This window comes from Saccoglossus kowalevskii, chromosome 5, assembly GCF_978046115.1.
Source record: "Saccoglossus kowalevskii chromosome 5, keSacKowa6.1, whole genome shotgun sequence".
Taxonomy (NCBI): domain Eukaryota; kingdom Metazoa; phylum Hemichordata; class Enteropneusta; family Harrimaniidae; genus Saccoglossus; species Saccoglossus kowalevskii.
Genome location: NC_140645.1, coordinates 31,191,591 through 31,208,247, shown reverse-complemented (window position 1 = coordinate 31,208,247; position 16,657 = coordinate 31,191,591). Strand labels below are relative to the sequence as shown.

The 16,657-nt window shown below is 34.7% G+C and overlaps 1 protein-coding gene across 2 annotated transcripts in view; it reads right to left on the bottom strand.

Annotated features, from left to right (window-relative positions):
- Positions 1–1,206: 1,206 nt before the first annotated feature.
- LOC102808783 (nephrin-like) overlaps positions 1,207–16,657 on the bottom strand; it is a 28,701-nt gene continuing 13,250 nt past the window's right edge. For both annotated transcript variants that reach the window (XM_085499309.1, XM_085499310.1), the window contains exons 5-14: positions 14,428–14,712; positions 13,639–13,908; positions 11,576–11,842; positions 10,560–10,841; positions 8,575–8,874; positions 7,243–7,530; positions 2,778–2,911; positions 2,398–2,487; positions 2,181–2,228; positions 1,207–1,641 (exon numbers count right to left, since the gene is read on the bottom strand). In XM_085499309.1, coding sequence (XP_085355435.1) covers positions 1,636–1,641; positions 2,181–2,228; positions 2,398–2,487; positions 2,778–2,911; positions 7,243–7,530; positions 8,575–8,874; positions 10,560–10,841; positions 11,576–11,842; positions 13,639–13,908; positions 14,428–14,712 — 1,970 coding nt within the window. In that variant the 3' untranslated portion in view covers positions 1,207–1,635. The remainder of the gene's footprint in view (positions 1,642–2,180; positions 2,229–2,397; positions 2,488–2,777; positions 2,912–7,242; positions 7,531–8,574; positions 8,875–10,559; positions 10,842–11,575; positions 11,843–13,638; positions 13,909–14,427; positions 14,713–16,657) is intronic.

Sequence of the window (16,657 nt, the reverse complement as noted above, 5' to 3'; positions counted from 1 at the left end):
GTGTCTGTGCGAGAGGCTGAAATAAAAGATGAGTGAATTATGAAGATTGTTATCAGAAAATAATTATAGATTTTATATTAGATGTATTAAACCTGATGCAACTACAGGTAGAAAAAAAAGACTTTTTCAACTGAAGTTTTCTATTAAAAATTAAATTTTAACTGAAGGAATTAAACTAAATTAAATATTCATGTTTCTTTATTTTGAATATTAGAAATGAGTGTTCAACTTGGGACATTTAATTGTACTTAGCGTATGTTACTATGACAATCAACAAGAACAGTAGACAATGACTAAATGCATGGCCACAGCCAAATCGCCAATGCACTATTCCCATAAGCATGGGTAAGTGGAAGTTCATAGCCAAGCGTACTGCGGTCAAGAACAAAGGAATAAATTACGTGACGAAACAAAACCGATTTGTCGTCGATTTCCGGGTTCGAGTGGGTTTCATATAATATATATATATATATATATATACAAGAAGATAGATACGCACTACACCACCGAGTGTAGTAGACATACTCCAGATGGCAATAGTAAGTTCGAAGAAAGCTGATAAACTTGATTTATAACCGTCGAAGTAAATGGAAATCACTTTTCAGTTCTCGTTGAGGCACAAACGTATTTAAATGAGTTGGTAAACCAGTGACGATGCAGATTTCGACACTACTACAGTTCGACTAAAGTTTACAAACACCACGGTCAGTTACACAAAGTCACCCAAATTCAAATGAGATTTTTAAATGCGTTGGGGAACATAATATGAACAATTGTGCATACATATATAACGATTCCACGTTATGACGCAGGGTGAAAATGGCAATTTAAAACTCTGCATGCAGATTTCCCGGGGCATATTTACATGTACTACAGTTCGATAAGTTTACAAACACCACGGCCATGCACACGCAATCCATCAAAAGGAAACTGCTAGTCGTATAATGCCAAAACAGTACAATGATTTCAAAACTTTCGTAATACGTTTGCTAAGAAAAACGCGACCTTGATTTCAGCATTTGCAACTGAAAACAGCCCCTCCCCCCTCCGCGAAATTAACACAAATCGCTTGCGAACGGGAAATGCGGTGTACAGTGGACATGGACACTTGAAAGAATAGCTCATGGAACACAAAGCCGAAACTATCAGAAAGTCGTAAAACATAATTCGAGTGATGGTATAACAAAATGACTCATCATTCAAGTATAAAAAAAAACATTTTCATAAACAATTTTTATTGTATAAAATACACTTTGAAAAGAAACATGATTCATAAACATAAATCTATTTGAATACATTCTTACTACAAATTACACAATACTTATTTTACAATGGCGTTTCTTCACATCACAAACGCTTGGAATCAAGCACATGTGTTAGTACTTCGGTGACACATTTTATAGCTACGCGCAAATTAGTCCATTATTTATTGCGCAACTGTGACCAAACGACATCATTTTGTTAACATCACCACATTTTCATAAAATCATTTATAAGTAAAATGCACTACAATTTACTCCAGAAAAAAAAAAAACTATTTTCTTGATACATTCCTACATTCGTGCATATTAAATGAGGGGTTAAAACACATTCCAAGCTGAAAACTTTTCTTGGACTAATAACAAAGCTGGTCAATCAGATCTGAAAAAAATTACGTGCATATGTAACACATACTTGTTCTCAGCCTGCCAAGTTTCATTTACATCTGCTGCTCAGTCCCTGAGAAAATATGCGAGATAGTCGCCTCAACGGGGACTAAATAGTTGTTTTCAAAAGATAAACTGAGCATTGAAGAATATTTTAACATTGTTTACAATGATAACAGCTCGTTGTCGAAACGAAGCTTACCCATTCACGCTAGTCGCAATAAACATAATCTTGAATAAATTTTAGGCTTCAGGAAAGCTTGGAATGTCCAATAAATGACGCCAAAATATTAGAAAAAAACAATTTCAAAAAACTGATTTTCTTGGTCCCAATCTATTTTTTTAAAAGCCCAAACTGCCATTTAACGGCCCAGGGCGAATTTACGGCATAATCCGGTATATTGTTTCATTGCATATACATACTAGAACATGAACTGCCACAGAATATACTTTCTTAGTAAATAAAATAGAAAACAAATATCATATAAATCGATGTAATTTGTAAAAAAAGTAATTAGATTGCTCTGTATTTACCTTTGTTGTGTTTATCACCTCATAAGCATAATTAATGTCTTCAATGTTCTACAATAAAATATAATGTACAACTACAATATCTAATTACCATCATGATTCATTCAGGCTAATTGTCAATTCAAAAAAAAATGTAAAAAACTAATTTGCATTCAATTTATCAATAATGTTTTCACTTTGTGACTGCATGCGATTGTTAAGTGTTAATATGGTCTCTTACCTCGGCTGCCTCTATTTTAGGTTTTTCATATTCATGCACTGCATCTTTAGTCATTGTAGAAAGTGCTGCATAATAATCACGCAAGTCCGACTTTAAAACAAAATACAGAATACCTACATATAACACTTAAACAATACAACTACTTTAAATAAATACACGATACATGTTTCTACCGTTTATACGTAAATGATGTTGCCGATAACACTTTCAAAACAAGTTTATTTTACAGGATTTTGTTACTATTTACTAATACTGTGATCTAATTGTAATGTGGATGAGTTAATGTATTCAAATAAATTGCCAATATCCACGCTATGCACCACACAGAAAAACATAGAAAACATGGTAATTTCCTCGTCATTATTTAACATAGAGCATACCTGTTTTGAAAAACTTCGCTTAAGACGCTTATGTAAAACAAATGCGACGATATTCCCAGTCACTGAGCAACACAGAAGAACTGTAAGTAATGCCGCCACACCGACACATATGATACACGAATTTTGGTCAGTTTCTGGAATAATATGCAATAAAATAATTCAAATACATTGTATCATTGAGGTAAACACTATTTTCACACTAAAATTATGTGAAATACAATTTCAGTTCTAACTTGACATGTATCATCACTCAGACTCAAGTAGTTATTTTGATTGGTGAACCACTTAGTAAATCCATAAAACATTGAAGGCCATGTTAAAAAATCTTGAATTACATGTATCTACATTTGTATTGTGTATATAAATGGAATATGCATAGTGCTACATAAATAAACAACTTATATGGGACTGTCAATGACTTTATTTTACATTTACTGTCCTATTAAAGGCCCACGAGTCTATTTTGAAAATTTTGCATTACTAATATCAGACGCATGCTCTTGTGTGTACAAGGTCAAGAAGGGTCCGTCCCACATTTTAATGACAATTTGAACGTTCAGGACCCCTGGCTTTTACCATGATAAATACGGTGTAATGTGTTGCTGGTTTTTAGAATAATATTGATTTATCACCATTCTCAGGATTTACTGCTACACAATTATAAAATCAAAGATAGCTTAGAAGGGTTAAGAATTAAATGTTGGAAATAAACTGGTCTGTCATTTATCCAGAATACGTTACAGAATACAAATATGGGCAACATTTAGTAACATGTTCATGAAATTACACTATAAGAGCCACATTATACAAATTAACTAATCTGCAAATTATTCTCAATACTAACATGGCATACACATTACATCAATGCACACGACTACTAAATTTGATCCTAAACTGTAGAGTTGTTCATGAGATAATCCCGAATTAGTAATCAAAGAAAGCTTAGAAAGAACTCCCGTGTGCTGAGAGTATTTGAGACATATTAAGCATTATTTCAAAATTTAGGATTTCCTTTTTGAACGAGAAGCTTGGGAACTAATTTTTGTCTGTTATTTGTGCTGCCTAACATAAAAAAATGACTCACATTATCAAAATTTATAATACATACAAAAAAATATTTGATTTCTCATCCATGGTTTTTAATCTAATTAGTTTCAGAGCACCTCTGCAATGAATTCAATTTAAATCTGATTTTTTAGATATCAGAAATGGGCTAATAATAGATAATCAACAATAAACTAATAATGTCTGAGCATTACCTCAATGAACCAAATGAATTATTATACAAATTAAGCAATTATTATGCATAGATTTAGGTCTACATATTGTTTCGGGTGCACATGTATAAAGTTTCATTATAATGTGATAATTAATCGTTATTAAATTAGTGGAAAGCTGAAAAGTAAATTATTAAGTTAGGTAATTATTAATGACGAATAAAAACCAATAACTAATTCGATCATCACATTGTGTTAGAGTAAATATGTACCAAAATTATTGTCCCAAACCATTTACGTACGAAGTTTCATTGAAATGTGATTGGAACCGAAAATATGATTTATTATACAAAATAATTAATTAATATGATCTGATTTTAATTCGAAACTGAGCAGGTCTGTGCATTGTTCTAGACCATCAATGTATCAATTGAAATGGAATAATTAGTACAAGTGATAAAAGCTGAAATGGCTAATTATGCAAATTAGGTAATTAATATGCACTGATTTTAATCCAAAACTAATCAGGTCTTTGTATTAGAAGATCTTAGAAGATCCATGTACCAAGATTCACTGATGATTATTACTTGCGATATCAGTGTAAAAGCTAAAAATAATTATGAAAATTAGTTGAATAATATGCACACATTTTTACTTAAAATTAATCAGGTCTTTGGATTGTTGTAGAACATCTATGTACCATGTTTCATTGAAAAAACAATGAAGTAATAGTACTTGAAACATCAATACCTAAAATTGCCGAATTATGCAAATTAGATAATTAATATTTCACTTATCTGTGCATCATACTATGTAGCTATGCAAGTTTCATTGAAATGTGATGATTAGTACCAGAGATATCAGTGGAAAAGCTGAAAATTGACTAATCAATATGCAAATTAGGTTAATTATATGCATGGAATGTCAAAACTAAACATATCTGTGCATTAGTCCAGAGCATCTATGCACCACGTTTCATCAAAATCTTATGAATGGCTCTTTAAATATCAGTGGAAGAGTCACGGAACAGCTAAAAATTAGCTAATTGTCATGATAATCAGGTAATTAATATGCATGGATTTCAACTAAAACCTAATCATATCTGTACATTAGCCTAGAGCACATATGCATTAAATTTCATTAAAAACCAACACACGGCTCTTGAGATATCGGTAGAACGGACAGACACACACACACACACATACAGACAGGGTAACTGCAAAGACTCCCACTGTGTGCTTTGCACAGGGGAGTCAAAAACGATATGCTAATTTACATATGCAAATTATCCACAATAGTAACATGACATAGAGATTACATTAATGTACATCCTTATCACATTTGGTCAAAATCTGTTGCGTTGTTCATGAGGTAATTTACGTATTTAACTTCAACAGATTTAGCCCAAAATGTAATCGGGTCTGTAGTATGCCCCAAAGCATGTGTGTACCAAATTACATCGAAATATCAACAGTTGTGTAGATTTCTGTGGAATAGACCCACACACCCACCTTAAACTTAAAAGCTCACATTGTGCTTTAATGCTAGAAAAAAAGAGCCAGAAAGACAAATGGTTTATTAGCAAACAAATTTATTTGTACATTATATCACGATAAACTAATAAAAATAAAAGGTATATTTGGATTGAAAATGCAAGAACTTGCACATTAAATGTGGGCTACAAAATGTCCACTCAACTTGACAGACGCTATAAAATTTGATGTAAATGACTATAGACCTCATAAGTGTGCCATGCATTGACAACTACCACCCTTACATTCATATTCAATTCGTCAAGAATACTTCAAACAACATGTTTTATCACACATGCACAACACAAACATGAGGCTGTACAATCTTTTGAATATAGACGTAACTCCAATTTAGATGTCAGGGAAGAGTGATAAGCGTCACATTACAGTCATTCAAAAAAACTGTTCACGTGATAAAAACAAAACATGCAATATGCATTTATTTTTTTTCTTCGTAACGGAAAGTATATTCTGACAGAAGTTTCAAATAAAAATAAACACGAATGCATTGCTTATTGATACGGTTACTAGAAAAGTATGGTACAGTGGGTACGGTAACGCAATCCATCCATGCTTCGGCTCACAAGTGAATTAACTTGATTTTGAAGTGTTGAAATTATTGATTATTACTTAATAGTGATCACAATAACGCACGAAAAATAAATTCGTTCTATTGTTATCAAATGCAAGTAAAATCCTACTTAGTTTCACCGTAAGCGAATGATTTCGGTCACATGTAAACGATTGATGCGATACGATATCCGCCATGTTGTACGAATGCACACGAGACGTTTCTTGATCGGATAGGTCAAGTCGCTAATTAACCAATCAAAATGCTGCATGCTGCCCACTTTTTTAAATTACCTTAGTTCATTTAAATATGCAAATGAGAGTTCACCGACTTGATGGTGAACGCAAAACGGAAGGGTTTTACCGATAATTCAGTGTGATATTTTATCTTTGATTTCCGTCAAGAAATTAGTTGTTTTCAAAAGATAAACTGAGCATTGAAAAAGAATTTAACAGTTCAACAGCTCATTGTCGAAAACTTGCAGCACCCGGGCGTGTTCATACGGAGTATTGACAAAGATTGCCACAAGAACAAAAGCAGTTTGTCGAAACAAATGAAAAAGATTAGGAAAAAAAAAATTACGTATCACATTAGAATCATTTGCATTTGACATGACAATAATATTGATCTGGTTCCAGTAGTTCTATTTGATATTTTTAGTGAATGAAAAAAATTACAAAAAGTATGTCGCAGGGTTTTGGTGCCAGCACAATCTCAAAAATATTAAAAATTATATTATTTAATGATTAGCATATTTGGGAGGGAGACAATTGTAATTATCTATTATTAACACATTGTATACTTACATAGTTTGTAGACTATTTGGGTATATGGTGTACAAGATCCCACAGTATTTGTAGCTGTGCATATTGTCTCTAATGTCACTATATTGTGAACACATAGTAGAAAGCAGTTGAATAAATATTGTTTGACTTATTGTACTAGCAAGCCATAGTTAATAAGTCCGACAACAGATGCCGCTAAGAGAAACGTTCCCCTTTTATACCCTTCCTCATTTATGATTCGAGCAAGGCAATAAAAGGAGTTACTGAATTGCTACACCATCCCCAATACATCCCTTGTCTTAAATTATGAACCATATTTGTGAAAGGAGTAATCCAAGATTAGTACTGAATATTACTTACTGCCAGTTTTCAAAACACTTGACTTCACTTCTTGTTCACCCTTGGTGTTAGTTGCTACCACCCATACTGTATACTCAGTATCTGCTTTCAAACACTCTATTGTATATGTATATGATTCTGAACCATCATCTTTCATCGCGGTTGATTTAGCTTCATCCAGAGTTTCCAAGTTCTGGTATTTCACCGTGAATGTTTGAGGGCGCCCTCCATTAAATCCGGCAGTCCAGGTGATTGTTATGGTTGTGTCAGTGACGCTTGTCTCAGTTATTGTGGGTTTCTCAGGTATGGCTGCAAAGTGAGAATTTAGATTGTAAAACATTTTGGCATAACATAGTGGTTATAGCATAAGGCTCATGATCAGTAGAACCAAGTTCAAATCTTGTCATATACTCAACACCAACAACCCACAACCATAGGCGAGTGTGCCGCAGACAGTTTCGCTGGCCGAAATTCACTAAGTATTGCGACTTTGGGGGAAACCATGATTAATGTCTACAGGTCCTTGTGTTCGATCAAGCCTGGTTGATGCCAGGATAATACATTAAATTGCCATTTGATATAGAGATGTCCACACAGCCCTGTCATGTAGTCCTAAACATGAATAGACTTCAGTAGCAAAACTTCTCTATGTGTCAACACGAGTATTGGCAATTTACACATACAAAAACAAGCAGCCTCCGCTGTTAGCAATGCACATTTCAATTAAAGAACTGAAGATATCATTAGAAAATGAACAAATATGAGCGAAGTCTACCCAGGGTGCCTATATACATGTATGGTATCAATGCAATCAGACTGCTGTTTTGAACAATAATTCGAAATGTCACTTTTTACCAATAATATTCTCCGAAATTGAATAATCGAAAAAATCATCGTGAAATGAATGAATCTGAGAGTTGCCTAACGGTAGTACCTACATGTATAATATATAAAAGCAATTCGACTTGCGGTTTTTAACAAGAAGTTGACACGGACGATGGACAATCACTCATATGATAAGCTCTGCTTTACAAAGTCAACATTGAAGCCAACAAATCAGAGGAGTGACATTCAATGTATTACATTTTGAGCCACTTCAGAATGAATTTTTTTACTTAGGCTTTGTTTTCTGGAAAAATGTAGAGCACGATTTGACACATTCTTATAAATGTACTATTATTTTGTTATTTTTGGACAAAAAGATAATTTTCTATCCTGTTGACCATGTGCACTGCTGGATGCTGAAATTGTGGTGCAACATTCTACAAATTTAACTACAATTTCTTTATTAAATCAGACTAAATAGATACCATGAAACAACAGGCCCCCAAAGTAATATACCCCACTACTTACTGATTGGAACAAGTTCAATCTGCAGCGACTTTGTGCCAATTTCGTTATAGGCCATACAATCATATCTGCCGTAGTCTTTTGCAGAATTCACTTTCTCAATTGTTAAGGTACTAATAAAAAGGTTATCTTCGTATTTCTCAGCTATCTGTAATCCTTCAACGTCATTGGTTAGCTCACCACCAGCTGAGTTCAACCATTTGAACTGGGGATCAGGGAAAGCATCGGATTTGCATACGAGAACTGCCATTTCATCTTTATCAACTGCAACTTTGTCAACAGCATCAACTATATCAGGAGAATCTAAAAATAAAAATGTACCGTTGGTGAGAGGTAGCAAAAAATAATTAACTTTACTTTTATTAGTCAAACACAAACTTTACAATAGATACAACAAGCATTGATAATGCATAGTTAAGTATTAGCTGTAGTCGATGTAAATGTTCAGTACAAGTGACATGTAGGAATGAAAGATCAACACTAACACAGATAATATATTGTGTTACTGTCAATATAGTACCTACGTCGAAACTTTGAGCTGAATCTGACTATATCTTACAGAGGAAATAGCATGAAAGATAAATGTATCAAGTCGGGTATTGTTGTTTACGTATCTCCAAAAGAAATATGGCTTGCACCCTAACCTAATATGCAATATGAAAATGCCTTATTCTAATTTTAACTGAATCAGGCCATATCGCCCTGTTTAGCTCTAAGAAACAGTTCGGACATGTTACAGAATGATATTTTATGTGTTTTTTTTTTGACAAATTTGATAAAATCTCAAGGCAAAACATGTGTTTTGTTACCTTGCGATATACGACATACGTACAAACTTTCAAGTGAATCAGGCCATATCTTTTAGAGGAATCGACACAAAAAAGGAAAAGAAAAAAAAACATGGCCGCCAGTCAGCCATTTTAGCCCAAATTTTGAAAAAAATATGACGTGCACGTGTAACCCAATATACATGATCATCATACATAGTTTGATTGGAATCACCCTATTCAGCCCTAAGAAATAGTTCCAGACACGTTACAGACTGATTTTAAGATATTAAACAAAATGGCCGCCATTTCGAAAAAAATGATCAAATCTCAAAACAAAACACGGTGTTGTGTTGAAGTATAGTACCTATGTACAAACTTTGAACTGAATAAGGCCATATCTTATGGAGGAATCAGCATGAAAACGGAAAAAATGGCCGCCAGTTGGCCATCTGGACCGAATCTCGGAAAAACAGGTTATGTACAAAGTGTGATTGAAATCGCCATGTTCAGCTCAACCGTTCCAGAGACGTTTAAATATCAGAATTTAGCAAAAGTGAGGGGAAAATGGCTGCCAGTCAGCCATATTTAATCAAATCGTAACGAAAATCAGCGCGCATATGGAGATCATCATATCTTGTCTGTATACCAAGTTTGAACGAGATCGGTCAAGGGGTGCCTGATAAATTGCTCCAGACGTTCACACGGACGTACAGATTGAACACAGGAACGGACGGAACCCAAATTAATAGTCCCAGTTTTCGGACTTCGTCTATGTAAAGCTTATTTACAACAAAGTGCGGAACGTAGGAAGATGGGAAGTGATCAAGGTTAGAAGAAAATTCAGTAAATTGATTGTTGACTGCTTATGTTATTAGATATACATTTATGCCATTGTAACAGTGAAATGTGAGATTTGATGACAGATGCGACTATTTTGGTTTGCAGCAATTTAAACTAATGAAATCTGTATATTGGTTTGCACACTCCCTGAACAAGTTCAAGATTAAGATGAGCACACATATTATGCAAAAAGTGAAAATGAGCGAGTCAAAAGTAGACAGTGTTCTATTTTAGAGTGTACACATTTTCACGAGTCTGAAAATTACAATTTTGTAGCAGTGAAAAAATTGTTACAAAAGCAATCAAATTATCGAAGATTCGGAACCACGACTGTTCTTATTTGATAACTCAGTGATTATGTAATGCATTCTTACTTACAGTGGATAACAAGTTTTGCCGAGGCTGAAGCTTCTTCATCCATGTTATCGTAGAACTTTGTTGTTGCTTTACAAGTGTAGTTACCGCCTTTAGATCTATCGACCGATGCAAAGCTTAGATATTCCATATTCTCGCCAAGTTCATTGACAGTTCCATCTTTCATGATCTGTGTCCACTCGTATTTAAAAGGTGGTGGCTGGCTATCAACAGTACAGTTAATAGTCACCTTGGTTCCCTCAGTTACTGACAATAATGGACTTTCCAGACTCACCTCAGGACCATCTGAGAAAACAATTGCATCAAAATTTCGACCAATATAGAATACACTAGGAATCTTGAATAATGGATTTTCGCTGACTGCGAATCTCTGCAATGTAAAAAAACATTTCGCTGAAATCAAAATATTACATTTTTAACTTGAATTCTTTTTTTTTTCTTTTCATAGTTCAATGTCAAAATGCACATTCATCGTGCAATTGTAACTCGTCAATGAATCAAAGTATATTCAAAGAGATCCATTTCTTGCATATTCAAGGCAATAACTGTTCAAGTTAGACACGTGATACAAAATGTTCATGCCATAAATCTTAACCACACAGGTGATCCGAGAGCCAACTGATTTCCAAGACTTTTCCAGACCTTTTCCTAAACTTTCTTGCATCCCTTGACATTTTGACCCTTAATTCAGTTAACATCATCACCAAAGCTCATCAAAATTCAAAATAGCAGTTCATACGTGTACAAAAATAATTTATTTACAAGTTCATAGCCATGAAGACTTACTTTCAGGGTTCAACCTGTGACCAACAGCCCTTTCTGAAATGAATTAATAACTATGAAGAAATTTAAAGACTTTTCAAAGATTTGTTCCTGCAATTTGAAGACAACTCAAAGACTTTCCAGACCTCAAAAAAATCCAAAGACTTTCAAATTATTTTCCCAATGCTATGGGCCCTGCGATCTTATATTAAAGGCAACAAGGGCTTCCAAACGCTAGTGAAATGAGCAATACTTACATTCAATTTGTACTATCGTTGTGGCGCTACCAGTGCCTTGTACACCGTCATAGAAAGTATTCTGTGAATTACATGTGTAGATTCCGCCTTCACCTTTACCAATGTCGACTAATTCCACAGTAGATGTCTGACTGAGTGGCTGATCCGCACCTGGTGCAACCCACTGAACTGACTCTGGTGCAGGCAGAGAATCAACCTCACACTCAATTGTCAGTGTCTCTCCTACTCTACGAGCTACCACTGATGGCACAGTCACAACAGGGGCATCTGGAAAAATGAAATTGTAAATTATTCGATACCATGCATTTCTCAGCTGAAATTTTAAATTGGTACAAACTTCTGATCATTTTTTATCATTCTAAACCAATGTTGGTCTATGTTGTTGTCTTATCAGGTTTCAAAAAAAATATAGAAAAAAATATTGATTTATTACAACTATTTTATGAAAATGAATAATTTATTATTTTTTTAAGCTGCTTGGCCCATACTATACGAGGATATTTTTGATAATACGTCACATTTTGCATAATGGTTAACATTTTAGTTAAAAAAACAAGACATGAATATCACAGTCTCCGTTCTTTGATTATAAAGTAGTACAAACAATATCTGCAAACATGTGAATGAATATGTAATCTATGTGGGCACAGTCACCATAAAGTGATTTCCCATAATCTAATCTGTACTGACCACCAAAAACTTCCACTGACCCATGTTCAGAATCTCAGAGTACACAAGTAAAACAAAACTACTTGTCATACATTCATAAATCTGAATGAACCTTGATGTACATGAATTCTTTGTTAATTAAGGTCTTAGTATATAACTAGGACCTGGGTCGAATCAAAGATCAAATAACTGCATTGTTTTAATTTGCATATTCTTGGGAGGGTGTGGTCATTATTGCCAAAAGCACATCTACTCTTGCCAAGGTGTAATCATACCAAATGCAAATAAAATCGACACGGTGCTGGTAGAGATAGCATCAAATAACTGCATTGATCTAATTTGCATATTTTTGGAAAAGCTTGGTCATTGCTGTCAGAAGCACATCTACTCGTATCAAGGTGTAATCCTACCAAATATGAACGAAATTGGCTCAATGGTTGCTTAAATCAAGTTAGCTAATTTGCATATTTTTGGGTAGGGTGTGGTCATATTAATAATAACCTAAAATATGACTTACAATGATAAGTAAGCTATTTTGAAATTGGGTTCTAGAAGTTGGTTCCGAGATTCTGCAAAGTTGCATAGTTCTGAGGTTTTGAGGTTCTGAGTTCTGAAAAGTATACATTACCGATCGAATACATTTGGTAAAGCTTGTGAATCTGAAATCAATAATTCATAAATCTGAATCTAACCGAATCAATGTATTCTGAGCATGCTCAGTTGTTCTGTCAGTGCAGTAGGAAGAAGTAATTGTTGATGAAAATCTTGACCCACATAGGATTTTCTGATCTGGAAATAAAAATTACGTGCATATTCAACAGAGACTTGCTCATCAACCTGCCAAATTTCATAAAATCTGCTGCAGAATTTCTGAGAAAATGTTGGAGACATAAAGGGGGTGGACGGAAGGAACCAGAAATAGGAATTAGTAGTCGCCTTTCAGGCTACGCCTGAACGGAGACTAATGAGAAATTTCAAATAGAGTTAAAAGTTGTCTTAGCCGTAAAAAGATACAGGATCAGCCTGAAAATCTGGGAAAGATAGAGTTGTCACAAATGCAATATTTGTTTTATTTGGCCTCAATGAAAATTAAAAATGGAATGGAATCTAACTCAGCAACAGTGCTTATAATATATATACAAGGCCAATCAAAGCCATTGCATGGAATTCACGAAATTAGTGACGTACTCTTGCATAGAAGATGAAGATATGACAAATAATATAAAAATTTGAAACGAGGAATCTGTAAAATGCAATATGAAAGAAAACATACTATTGAAAACATACTATTCACATCTGTTCAGTTTCATGGCAATCAGCATGTTACATTTGCGCTATACTACAATTAACATTTTTGACCAATGACCTCAATCCACAATTAGTGTTACACTTACATTGGACAACAAGCTCAGTAGTACTCTCTCCCTTCCCTAGACTGCCATCATAGAAATAATTGAAGGCACAGCAACTGTACAACCCAGCATCGCTTCGTGCTACGCTATCTAAGGTTAATTCTTCGGTGGTCTGCTCCACAGCACTATTACGGATCCACTGGAACTCACTGGCAGCGGGATTGGCTTCCGTGATGAATGTACTGCAGATCATACTCACTGCGTCTCCCTCTTTCACAGTCTTGCTCTCATCCAACACAACAACTGGAATGTCTAGTGATTATAACAAAGATTATTTTAATAATGAATTGCATGGGACATGTTTATATCTGCACATACAGATATAAACAAGACATTGTATGAATTTGCAATTAATTTCAATAAAGAAATCTTAAAGCACTGCAGTAAAACGTTTGGAGATCATTTACAAAAACACTGACTCTACATTAAAGTTGTTATAGCTGAATAGGGAAATGAGTTCTGTGCTAACAAGACTTAAATTATTAAGATTAAGTGAATAGAATAAAGGTAATACTGGAGAATACTTTATTTTTGATGGAATTAATTTTAGCTGAAAAGGCTTTTTGTATGAAATTTATTTTCACTGATTTTTGATTAATGTGAAATATAGGAAAAAAAATATGTTCACTGGATTTTTCAGCGAAAATAAATTACAAGCAAAAATAAAGTATTCTACAGTATGCTCGGCATACCCAGAGTTTGTAAAAGGAATATCAATGATAGCGCTCTCTAGTGCCATTCTCACATACAATAATAGCGCTCTCTACTTACATTGCACATCTATTATAATGATCTCTTCAGTATTTCCTGTACTTCCATCATAGTATATATTCTCTGCTGAACACATGTATTCTCCAGCCTTGTCACGTGTAATGCTTAAGATTTCCAGTGGGTTATTAGGATCCACTTGAAAATTGTCCAATAATGAAGTCCATGCCACGTTGTCAGTTCGTGGATTTGACGATATTACATTACAAGAAGCAAAGAAGTCCTCGCCTTCTTTAATCTTTCCATCTTTGTATCTGGGTTCCACATCTATTTTGAGATCAGGAGGGTCTACAAAAAAAAATTTATTCCATCAGAGGTCTCAGATTTTATGCTTATCACCACAAAGTGTCCTGATAATTGGCGATCCGCTTCGCTAGGATTGCCCTTATAATCACTTTTGTCGTTTTGTGTGTGTGTGTGTGTGTGTGTGTGTGTGTGTGTGTGTGTGTACATTTCCAGTGTTTTCACGTATGATTTCTTCTGTGATTTTTTTTGGCTTGGCCGATTTCTTTCAAACTTGGCAGGTAGGTCACACCTCCACCCTAGTTATAAGGAAAAATCTGGAAAAAAATTTTGGCCCACTGTTGCCATAGCAAAAGCCAAAAAACTGATTTTTGGATAGCTTCGCGCCAAATGTATCTCCTCCTACAAATTTTGGATAAAACACTTCAGACATAGCTCATTCTACTCAGCTTGAGTGTGGGCACAAAGTTACCATTTGAATTTTTGATATCTGTTTATTTGACCCCAAAGTTGGGGTAACTTTTCACCAGCAACGGCTCGACTCGTTTTGTTCATACTTCACAGGTAGGTCGTGCCGTCACTAATTGGAAAAAAATCCTGGCCCACCACTGCCATTGCAACATCCAAAAACTGATTTTTGAATATTTTCGCCCAAATGTATTACCTCCTACCAGTTTTGTACACAGTCAGCTGGCATCGGTGTCGCTGGGTGTATATGATAAAGGGAAGTTGTGCAACCAAATTTGCCGAGTTTGCAGTTTTTCGCCATTAAAAAAATAACTAAGGCAACAACTCACGGTTTTTCAGCATTTTTGTAATAAAGACATTATTCTCTATCAATAGTCCGCCCAAAACAGGAACATTTCTATTAATTCTTGTGGTTTTTCCACGTTTTTCGAAAAACCTGCGATTAGGCTGCGAAAGTAGAACATTCCGGAGGGGCGAAACGGAAGAGCCAAATTTAACGTGTAAAAATAGAACGCGTATTTTGACCTCTATGCGGTCGTTGCCAAAGAGCCCTGCGTCCATCGCAGTACTGTCAGTCACGAAAATTGATGAATAAATTAATACACATAAAATATGAATCACGGGCTAATTCAATGGTCACCGAACACTCCACTACTAAAAATCTGTGGCAAGATAGTAGCGTACTGTATATTTGACCCAGATTTGACAAGTGTGGTACAGTTTTTTGCGCGTGTCCGTAATAACGCGCACAAAGGATTGTGGGGCAGAGTCCTTTATTTGCTGGCATTCTTGACTTTTGACTGCAGTTCTTTTTTATATTTTAGAGTAAATGCTTTTGATATGCTCTTAGGTTTCTTAATATCCGTCTGAAATTCTGGACTGTGGTCATATTTTTCGATTAGGAGTCGTATATTTAAATAACTCACCGTGACTAATGTTTTGCATTATGAAGTATATTATAATGAAGGTCAACACACTGTACTTTAGGTAAATATTTACCATCTCGTTATTTCATTATTTCGCTTTCCAGAATTTACAGGAAACGCTTCATTCTAGAAAATGCTATCGCAAAACGGTTGGAAATAATAAATGTAACAGCAGAATACCTCCTAGCACAGTCACTCGACTAGGAGAGTGATTGTGGTCCTAGTAATAAACTAAGTGACTTCTAAAGACTGAATGGTGTTTGCGAACTTCGTATTAGTTATAAACCGACGTTAGCTTCACGTTTATGTCACACCATGGAAACAGCCAAAAACATGGTGCTTGTTTTTGAGCGGAGCGGGTCGCCAACCAGTCTACCGGCTTGTCTATTAATCTGTCATTCAGCTTGTCATTTGAATACATTGTACAGCTAATCGGCCAAAATGAATATCCATACCAGACGCTACTATAGAGTAAGTCATATTTAATCTTAATTTTTTAAAGCTTTAGAATAGATTTTTAACAAATACAGGAATTAAACTTTTGGGTTCAGAGGGTTCCCATTTTCAAAAATACCAATATACTGAAAATCTGAGAA